Genomic DNA, 10,466 nt, shown 5'->3' on the forward strand with positions numbered 1-10,466 from the left:
ATTGTTTCAAAACCATCGACGCTGAGGCTTTTATTCTTGAACAAGATAAAGAAACGGCACGCGTAGACTTCTTCTTTTCTTACGTAATGTGGTCTAGTTAAATCTTGTTTTTAGAAATGTCATCTAAATAAAACGATACACCTGTGTATCGAAATCGAGGCTGTGCGCGGAAAAGGGTCCAAATAAACAATAAAGAAGTTGGCCAAGTTTATTCTAAATATAACACTCTTACACAAGCGTGCGTACTGAGAGTGACCTGATATTTAACGACGCATGTTTGTCATTGTCTGCAACACTGAAATAATTCTGCCTTACCCCGCTCTCTTGTTAGTCTAGGGGTACAGATCGGTTGACAGGTACTAACGAGAGCCATGGCGTTCCGTGTTCTCCTCACCTTGATGGCGTTGGCGTTGCCGTACGTTGTTGACAGTCACTTGTGCCTGATCAGTCCTCCGCAGCGTGGGTCTATGTCTGGCCTCAACAAACCAGGTAAACGTTATAGTTCTCTCAGAGTTAGGGAAATGGTTTGATCTCTCTGACGAGTGTACTGCTCCCCAGTATTTTGATGAGAGTACTACTGTACTATTAAGTTAAAACATGTAGTGCAAATAGTGCAGATACCTAGCTAGTATGCAGTGCTGTAAACACAATAAATGCGACAGGTTGCATGTTCAAGCTTCAGGCCTGTAGCCTGGGGGGTTCGGGGGATTCAAAAGAACCGCCCCTTTTGTTGGGAAAAGGTCCACTCTAGGTAAAATTTGATCTAGGTACATGAAGTTTTTATGGGAAAAGAACCAACCTTTTGAAATTGCTTGCTATAGGCCTGAGCTTTATTCTTAAGAAAATTTGATACTCACTAACTCGGGTCGGTCGTGGGCAGGTCACCGGTATGTGTGTGTGTGTGTGTTGGGAGGAGGATGACAGGATCGAAAGCACGGCCCCTTTGGCCTGAAAAGATGGAGAGAAGGTCTGTGTGTCCTGAGACCACTTTAATCACTTGCTTCAGTGTACAGGTACGTGCCAGAGACATTGTCTTTTGTCTCTTACAGGTTTCAAGTACAGGGACAAACGTGCGTACAGTGTATGTGTTGGGCTTAACACACTGTACAATCTCGGAGACATCTCTTCACAACTGACCGCGTCTCTCCCTCTCCCCCGGCTACTTATTATGTAAAAGTAAAACGCTATATATATATATAGATTTCCGCATATATTTTTTTAAGTACCATTATTACAGTTAGGGTGAAACCTGCACTTGTCCTTTGGCCCTCTACCATTCAAGGTTTTCTTTGAGACAGGTGCGCGCAGACATGTAGGGTAAATAAATGACCGCCATTCGGTGTGCTTTGAAAAATATGAAGGTCCTTTGGACATTGATATTATTGATCAAGCTATAGCAAACAGCTGCATATTCTGACTCATGTATTTGAAGAAATCTATTGAAATGCCGGTATGGGTTATAACCATGTCGATATATGCTGATATACTATATGTTATAGTGTGAATTATGAACAGTCGGTACGCTTGTTTACATGTATCTTTGCTTCACTTTTTTCGCCCTTTTTTACTTAGCAGAAAATTATCGATGTTATGAATACTGACAGAAGGGCTGTGAGATTTCAAGAGTGAATGTAGTAGTAGTAGTAGTAGACAATCCTCCAAGGTCGCCACGTCTGCACAAAAAATCCTCAGGTCGGGTCGGCTTACATAACGTGTACACACTGATCTTTTGTAGTCTCAGTACAGTGCACTAAGGCCGTTCTATAAGCTGGCCTAGTTTTTTTTTATTTCGAGATGTGGTTGGCTGATATGAACATAGAGTTATATAACTCTTTGGCATGAATAATGTACATTCAGAAAACCATTTTGCACTGTCTTCACTGTACTTTTTTCTCCGCGATCTGCGAACTTAACTGAATATGGTTTGGTGGATTACATAAAACGCCCCGAGTTAAAATTTTGATTCTCTCATAAAACTGGGCTACGTATGGGAATAATTCATCTTTAGGATCTGAGGTCGAAATTGTGTAAAATGCTTATTTCCTTCAACGAAAATTTTTTGTGAATGTGGCACAAACAGGTTATGTTGGTGGACTGATTACGTAACATTTTAATTTCTGCATTATTTCTTTTACATATTTTTTATTTTCTTGCTTCAGTAAACTTTTTAACTAGAGATTTTTTTTATTTTGTTCACGTTATATTATGAAGTCTACTAAAGAAATTTGGATTTTAGATTCAAAATGAATAATCATTATTAATATTGTTATAAAATACATTGTAACTTTACATTAAATTTTAAGTCTCTCTCTCTCTCTCTCTCTCTCTCTCTCTCTCTCTCTCTCATGATGATATATAATATATATCATTTACATGTATATGATACTATGATACTTTATATAACAGTATAATATTATAAAGGACTTTGATGATCAAAATTAAGTAATCTTTTCTTATTCTTCTTATTAAGGAGCCACGGATTGTGGCCTCACCAAAGGGCCGTGTGGAGGCCGGTCTGCCAAGACACCCACCATAGCGCTAAAGTAAGACTGGGTTCCCACAGATTTAGATAGATCCATCTGGATCGACCTAACTCCCGCTAAATTGCTGTCAGCTTCCGGGAGCCGTGTGCGTACAAAAGTTAATTACCCCCTTACAACTTTTAGTAGGCGGGACAAACATTTTAAGTCGGTTAAGCTGACAGCAATCTAGTGAGACTCCCCAGGGGGATAGATCAATCTAAATATCTGTGGGAATGGTCTCTAAGAATAGGGCGAAGTAATAATGTCCTTGTGCATTGAACTCGGGCTTGTTTTCCATTAGATCACGTGAAGTAGTTGGGATATACACTCCCATGATTAGATGAAGACCTAGATGAGAAAATAAACACCTTCAACTAAAATAATTATGTTAAAGCAATTGATAAGAAATACATCTGTAAGTTATTTATTATTATTATTATTATTATTATTATTATTATTATTATTTTAGGTCCGACACGATATATCCTCTAGTTTTCCAGAAGAACCTTGACCACTACACTGAGACTAGTCCGGTATGACGCCCTCCCCTACCTTCGCCTCCCCCCCCCCCACCCCCACCCCCACCCCATCTCTCTGCCCCGCTCTCTCTCTCTCTCTCTGTGCGTACATGTGCCTTTTCTTTCTTTTTTTCACATCAGTCGCACATAACTACGATATGAATGAATCATTTATGTGACAATATATATAGAATAGTAATAAATCAAATAAAATATAAAAAATTAAGTAAAAAAAATATCCGTATAGTATTTATGTCATATTGTGTTTATCTTAGGGCTATTTCAATGTTTTGATGTGGGACCCTATGAAGAATACCAGTACGGAGTTGCTTGAAATACCAGACGAAGGGGAGCCCAGTCTTCACCTTTACACATATGAGATTACCATTCCTTACGTGGGGTAAGGTTTGCGTTTTGCTGGCTTGTGCTTGTTTCTTTAAGCTAAGGTTTTAGAAACTAATCATCTAATCAACAGTTCGTGATCTCGCGCTTCAGGTTTCTGCTCGCGAACGCCGATTTAACGACTCGGACCTCCATTTTTTGGTGAGAAAGTAAAATTATTGAACGCGAGCACTGCGATGCAAATCGGGAACCTTTAATTTGCTTACCTACAGTACATGTTTGATACGTTTTTTTTATGTGCCGGATATTATCGAGAGCGCATCATACCTGTATTGTAATTTGTTCGGGGTTCAGAAAAAGAACATGTACACAAACAGGTAGAGGCCCGGATGAAAGCTAGTTCATGCTTTTTTACGCTCCCTACATACCACTTGTTTAACGTTTGTGTCATGGTATTGCGGTTTGAGACGTTAATTCGGCGTTCGCGATAACGAATCCAAGGCTCCACGTGCACACAAACACGCGCCCACGCGCACACATCAGACAACACATGAAATTGTATATTTATACATGGCAACTTAAACTGAATAACGTCGCATAGTGGGAAGAATGAGAGAGAGAGATTCAGAGTTATTAGAATTATCAAAAATATTGTCTTTGTCTTTTTTTCAGAAAAGTAAACAAAGGTGTGAAACGATACTTGCAGGTAAGTTACACAAATATAATACATGAGAAGGTAACTTTTGTCGTTATAAATAAAAGAAAAATAATTTTCTTAAGTTTACAAAAGAAACTACGAAACTGGTCGGGGTTATTGTAAAAATGCTGTAGCTATAGGAGGTCACAAAAGACTGTCCTCATCTTACCACAGTTCACCTTTAATTCGCCACCCTCTACTAGGGCCAGCGATGACATCAGCTGTATGTAAAGATTCTCGAAAAGTTCCCAAAAGTAGCCAGCGAAATATTTATCAAAATCTAATGTAAAAGTGATCCGTGACTATGGCTACCTGTAAATGCACGGATTTTATTCAAACTTGATATTCGCTCATGCCCCTTTTTATGGACTTGCACCAGATTATCTTTGTGAATTTGTATCCATTACTCATCAAATGGTACGTTTAGATCTAAGTACGAGTCATTATTAAAACCTCAATGTGCAAGGCTTAATACATTTGGAGAAATATATCTCAATTGTTACTTTTCAGGTTACCTATGTCACGAAGAACAAGAAAGCACCGGCTGAATTTTATCAGTGCGCGGACTTATACATTGTGTGAAGAAAGCAGTGTATTATCTATGATAAACCCCAGATGTTAACACACCAAACACCAGTATAATGCTTAGAAACAGTCCAGGAAAAAACTTTGTAAATTTGTTCAGTAACTTGACAATTTGTCGTCTTTGGAACAGGGAGTTCCTAGAACCATGCGACCCAAAGGGCCAGCTGGTGAAGTTCTAGGAAAAGCCTGTTGAATTAATATGAACATATACATATTTTTCATATCGGCCCACAACAAGTGTAATCGAAAATTCTGAGGCCGCAACTATTTTAAGTATGCAATCTAAGTAATAACAAGATGATATGCTATATATCGATTCGTATAAGGTTGTTAGCTGCGTCTCCCCAAATATATAATTAAATATACATCTGGATTCACTGAAAACTAAAATTTACGAAACAAACTCCATCGAAATTGAACTTTTCTTTTCATTTTGGAGATAACAGTTTCTTTAGCATAATAATTTAGATGGTAATCTGTTAGGTTATTACTCCTATTATGAAGGGCATATGTGCAGTCTACTTGACATCTCTGATGGATTTTAGACTTTAAATACTCATTTATGTATTTCTTATTATTATATACGCACACACACACGCACAAACGCTACAAAAGGAGGAGATAATTGCAACTACAGTTTGGAATTCAAAATGTCAAAGTGACTACACAAAGGTCAATAAAATAATAAGTATTTTTAAACTTTGATGCAAAATTGGAGCTTGACAAAGACAAAAAGCGGAGTTACTATGGTGAGGAGAGAACTATCAGCGCCCTGCTTATTATCTTATTATGAAAGTGCATTTTTGTCTCCGTTAATTAGCGCTTTGGTACGTGACCAGTTTCAAGCCCACGTGTTCCACAAGTATTTTTATACGTGAAATCGTGCAAAATCATAAGGATAAACCTACATAGATATTAATTTGGGCTTTAGGGGATACTATACGCTCAATGCGTCCGTGCGTACGCCTGCGGTTGCCCTTAGTCATAATCTGGACCCAACTTCCCGTTGTTCACTGCACACTGTACAAAGCACAACCTCCGCTGCTGTCAAAGCGCTTAAGGCGGATCCTCATTGGCGGATTCACGTCATGGGAACAGAACAAGCAGAAAATGCGATAGTGGCGAAAGCAATTGTTTTGACGGTTTTGATTGTGCTTCTCGCGGTATTTGTGTTACGAAGGATATTTCTTAATGCAGGGAGAGTTGTGTAAGATTGTAAAAAATCTTTTAATAAAGAACGTTCTTATTACGCTACCCAAAGCTTTTCTGTTGAGAAATTGAGTTAGCGAGTTGCTGAATTTACCGGTGTTTATTTATTTATTTATTTATTTATTTATTTATTTATTTATTATTATTATTTGTTATTGTTTAAACCCATGCTGTCCAGCACAAACTTGTCCGAAAAGAAAAAAACGGAACACTCTCTTTATACTTGACGAGAAGTGGTCAGTACCCTGTAGGCCTATGAATCGCTAAACGACAATATATTGGCGTTTTCTCTCAGAAAGAGAGAGGAGGAGAGGGACAGAAGGGATAAGGAAGAGAAAAAGAAAGCTTTACAAAAAAAAATTAAAATAATAATAACGAATTTAAAACTATTGCCCTTTGAGTAAAATTCCTTTGTTTATTTCAGAAAACGGCTTTATCTTATTAGATAAACTTCTTGCGCGTGTACTCCTGATTGTAGACTTGATCAAATTTTAAGACTTAAACATGTTTTTAATTACCGACATGTGTATCAGATCCAGTAGATCAGGATATTTAATTTGCTTTGTACACCATACAATAATTCACCTACATGTATAAGAACGGGTGAGCCAATACAACGTTTGCTATCCTACCAGACTCTCTCGCTTAAGACACATATCCACATACAAAAATGTATACATGTAACAAAATACTCCGAAACGAAGGGAAACTCAATTATCGTAACTTGTTGGCAGTTAAATGGATAACAACTGTTCATTTTGGCCATAAAATGAATTTTCCTGGAGTATACAACAATTTCCCCATACTTACCAATAGTTAATGAATCCATTTCTACATTCAAAGTTAGTCCCTGTCTTTTTACAGATTATAACAGAGTATAGCCATCTTTCGAGGTCACATGGTCCGATGGCAAGCACAGATTTCAGAATAGTGCTAACTGCCGTTTTTGTGGTAAAATAGAATATATTATATTTTTATGAGTTATTTAAAATGTTTTATTGTGAAATATAGATCTCGTACGAAGAGCTGTTATCCCTTTAAGTCTTTTTGCTTATGGGATGCCTTAGAAATTCATCACATTATGTTCATTCTCGTACCATGATTCGTAGCCATGCATTACAACTTCGGCAGTGAAATCCTCTTCGTGCAGCAGTCGTTCACGCCAGCTAATAGTGGTCTTGAAACCGACATTGTGTGAACCGTTGACCACCTGCCAAGCATCATGAGAGCTATTCACGTGAAAAGGAGTCACGTGTCTCCCTTTTGAATCAATGCACGTTTTTCCTTGGCACACGACATAGCCGAGATTTGGACCACTGATGCTAACAGAGACCTGACAGTCATCTCGAACAACGTGGTTTTCTGGCGAGATTTGAAAAGTCACGTGCGCCGTTGCGCCTTCTACTATCACATCCGGGTAATCCGCATCTCTGACTGTCGGTTCAGAAAATGGCTTCATCAAGATGTCGCCATAACTGCTGAAGTTGTCCGGCGGGATGTATTGAATCTGTACATTTTCAGGAATTCGATGAATGTTGTTAGTATCATTTTGGCCGGCATTTTTGATGATTGCGGGTTTCCCATTCTTTTGGCTGTCCGCCACAAATTCATCGATTTTTTCGGCATCCAAATTATCAATTGCAGTGCAATATTTCTTTTTTTGGCCGGTGGCACGGTCGAGATCTGCCTTCACCTCTCTCTCTGCTTTGTTAAGCTTTATCTCCACCTCCTTATACTGAACATCGATACGGGCCTTTTCTTTTTCACTCCAAAGACTGAGCTGCTGCATATAACCATTGTGAATCTCATCAACCTTAGCCTTCGTTACCTCTTTGCTAGCCGCTAATATCCCTCTGGATATTCCAATCTTTTCGAGCTGCTGCTTGAAATCACTGATCTCGGTTTCAACTTCAGCGATCTGATTGGTCAGCTGTTGTTGCATGGCAACCTTTACGTCTACGAGTTCTTTGACCTCACAGTGCTCCTTGTTGTGTGAAAGCAGCAAGCACTGGCAGCATACTGCCTTGGTGTGGCTGTCACAGTAAAAGTTCATCACTTTGCCATGAAGTGAGCATTTGCCAGTCGGTCTCTTGATGGCGTCACACCGTCTACTGGGCATGTGCTGTAGGTAAAAGTTGGTCTGAAGCCCAGGAACCCCACTTGGCTGAAGCTTGGTGACACGCCGACAAATGGGGCACTTTATGGTACCACCACTGGCTAGTTTGTATGTACAGAAGAGGCACAAGGTATGATGGCAGGCCAGAAGCTTAGGGATCCTGTCTGTTACGTCATACGGCTGGACGCAAATTCCACAATTTCCTATGTCAGACGAGGAGTCGTGGTCAGCCATTTTTATGTTTTGCGCCTGAAAAAAAAACATGTAATGATTTCTTTATACCATTGCCTGATGTTTACCGCTGGTATTTTGCCCCTATCTTTTCGAATTTAAGTATGTTTTGATATCATATATGAATTGAATTTTCAAGGAAAACATATTAATTTAATAAATGCTATTTATTAAGGATAAAATCATGGTAGTATAAAATTTATCTTCCACATGACTTTCTTATAAAATAATTTTGGCCCTTTATTACGTGTAACTTTCTGCTGTAGCACTATCAGGAACGCAATAGAAAAGTGAAAGCAGAAAATTGGTTAATACAGGGAGTTCGCATACATTTTAAAAAACCCTTTGACTGGGATCCAATACTTAGACCCTATTCCCATAGATATTTAGGTCGATCTATCCCCCTGGGGAGTCTCACTAGATTGGTGTCAGCTTAACAGGCCTAAATGTCTGTCCCGCCTACTAAAAGCTGTAAGGGGGTAATTAACTATGGTGCGCGCTCGGCTGACTGCAATTTAGCGTAAACCCCCAGAGAGTTAGGTCGATCCAAATGGATCGATCTAAATCTCTGGGAATGCAGTCTTAGATCGATCCATCTGGATCGACCCAACTCCCTGGGGGTTCACGTTAAATTGCTATCAGCTCAAGAGGCTTAAATGCCGAATCAGCTAGGGGTAAAGATAATTACCCCCTAACAGCTTTACTAGGCGTGACAGGCGTTTTTAAAAGCTGGTTAGTTTGATAGCAATTTAGTGAAACTCCCGAGGGAGATAGATCGATCCAAATATCTGTGGGAATGGTCCCTTTGAGTGGGCACAGACTGTTAAACAGAGATTAGTACCGGCGAGGTGATTCATGGAAAAATTTTAGAACAGGCGAAAATTAATGCACTCTCGGATGTCATCCATAAAATTAAATCAGTATGAATTTATCGAAGAAAAAATACACAAAGGCAGAACTGATGAATTAACTAATCCCCTATTCAATCTTTGAACAGTCTAAGCGCAGTGCATACGGTTATAGTGCAGAGTATGTACTTCAACAGATTTAAATTTCTCGCCACATTTTCCCCACTTTTTACTTAAACGCAGACAACCATACTATTCACCAGGTAAATGTTGAATGTTTGTGTTTAAAATGTTTTTTAACAGCGAATTCAAAGCATCAGAGTCGATCTATCGCACGGGGGTGATCTTTGCCTGCGGATATCCAGAAATATTTAGTCAAACCGACCTAAATTTATATAGATTATATAGATTAATTTGATTAACAAATGCATACACAGTGTTTTGAAAGGGTGAGAAATTCCCTGTTCGATTAAATGCTGATTAATTGTTTTGCCATGGGCCTGGGTTTAAAAAGATCCACTTGAAAAATCTAACTTAATTAGCTGATAGTCCGGGGCCGACATCATGTCTAACAGAGATGAATAAAAAAATCTAGGAATTCAGTGATTCCGCGGAAAAAGTGAAAATCTGATTTTTTTATAGGCATAGTATAGCACACTCATTTAAAATTACACTTATTTTGTCATTTTAATCTACTCAGGTGGATGCATATGTTACAATACATAAACAAACTAACAATAAAACCTGCGTTAATGGGATCTTTTGTATACTGTATTAAGACCGCGCAGGCTCCTGATACTTTCCAGCGAAGACCCCACCTGTTTTTTAAAGAAATTTGTAGAATATAAAACAAAACAAATTACCTTATGTAAGAAACTGACTTCTCACCAACCGCGAGAGATGCACATCCAAGCGCTTTGGTATCGGTTCCTTACTGGAATCGCTTTAAAAATTCAACTAGTTTTATATCCACCTCCGCATCAGAAGTGAAAGTTTGTCTTCCGTGTATTTATACATAGAATACATGTATTCGGGGAATAACCAACCTGATCCAATCTTATCTTTTGAAAGTAAAAGTGTCCTGTTTTACCGTGCAGACATGATCCCCGCTATATGGACAGGGAACAATTTCATACATTGTTGATTTGTTAAATTTGTTACAATAGGAGACGTCATCAGCACAAGGAAATTAACCACTTCTTAATTAGTTTCCTTTCACAGATGCGACCACGTAATGTCACAAGACATCCCGTCGTCACGGGCACGTGTACTTTGAATCAGCATCATTTGTGTTTTCACAGGGAACACAGATTTCCGTCAGAAACGATGAGGATCTAGTCACCATGAAGCTGGGGTTGATTTCTGTGGGCAAGACGATAACTGGTCTACCCAGCCCAC

At 38.8% G+C, this 10,466-nt stretch overlaps 2 protein-coding genes across 2 annotated transcripts; one reads left to right on the forward strand and one right to left on the reverse strand.

The window, feature by feature from the left end:
• The first annotated feature begins 230 nt into the window (after positions 1-230).
• Positions 231-5,918, forward strand: LOC106158763 (uncharacterized). Its single transcript, XM_013534859.2, has 6 exons — positions 231-489; positions 2,471-2,543; positions 2,992-3,055; positions 3,316-3,440; positions 4,055-4,088; positions 4,590-5,918. The coding sequence occupies exons 1-6, from the start codon at positions 372-374 to the stop codon at positions 4,659-4,661; spliced, it is 486 nt and encodes a 161-aa protein (XP_013390313.2). The 5' UTR covers positions 231-371; the 3' UTR covers positions 4,662-5,918.
• A 344-nt stretch (positions 5,919-6,262) lies between these two features.
• LOC106158754 (uncharacterized) lies at positions 6,263-10,355 on the reverse strand. The gene is made up of 2 exons (XM_013534836.2): positions 9,932-10,355; positions 6,263-8,238 (listed from the first exon to the last, which is right to left on the reverse strand). Exon 2 carries the CDS (start codon positions 8,221-8,223, stop codon positions 6,937-6,939), a length of 1,287 nt encoding a protein of 428 aa, XP_013390290.2. The 5' UTR covers positions 8,224-8,238; positions 9,932-10,355; the 3' UTR covers positions 6,263-6,936.
• Between the last annotated feature and the right edge of the window lie 111 nt (positions 10,356-10,466).

This window comes from Lingula anatina, chromosome 8, assembly GCF_051362555.1.
Source record: "Lingula anatina isolate TDL-2025a chromosome 8, LinAna3.0, whole genome shotgun sequence".
Classification (NCBI taxonomy): Eukaryota; Metazoa; Brachiopoda; class Lingulata; order Lingulida; family Lingulidae; genus Lingula; species Lingula anatina.

Coding starts and splice junctions, on each gene's coding strand:
- LOC106158763 (XM_013534859.2), top strand. CDS start 372: ATGGCGTTCCGTGTTCTCCTCACCTTGATGGCGTTGGCGTTGCCGTAC. Junction 2,544..2,991: donor ACACCCACCATAGCGCTAAA/GTAAGACTGGGT, acceptor TTATTATTTTAG/GTCCGACACGATATATCCTC. Junction 3,056..3,315: donor ACTACACTGAGACTAGTCCG/GTATGACGCCCT, acceptor TGTTTATCTTAG/GGCTATTTCAATGTTTTGAT.
- LOC106158754 (XM_013534836.2), bottom strand. CDS start 8,223: ATGGCTGACCACGACTCCTCGTCTGACATAGGAAATTGTGGAATTTGC.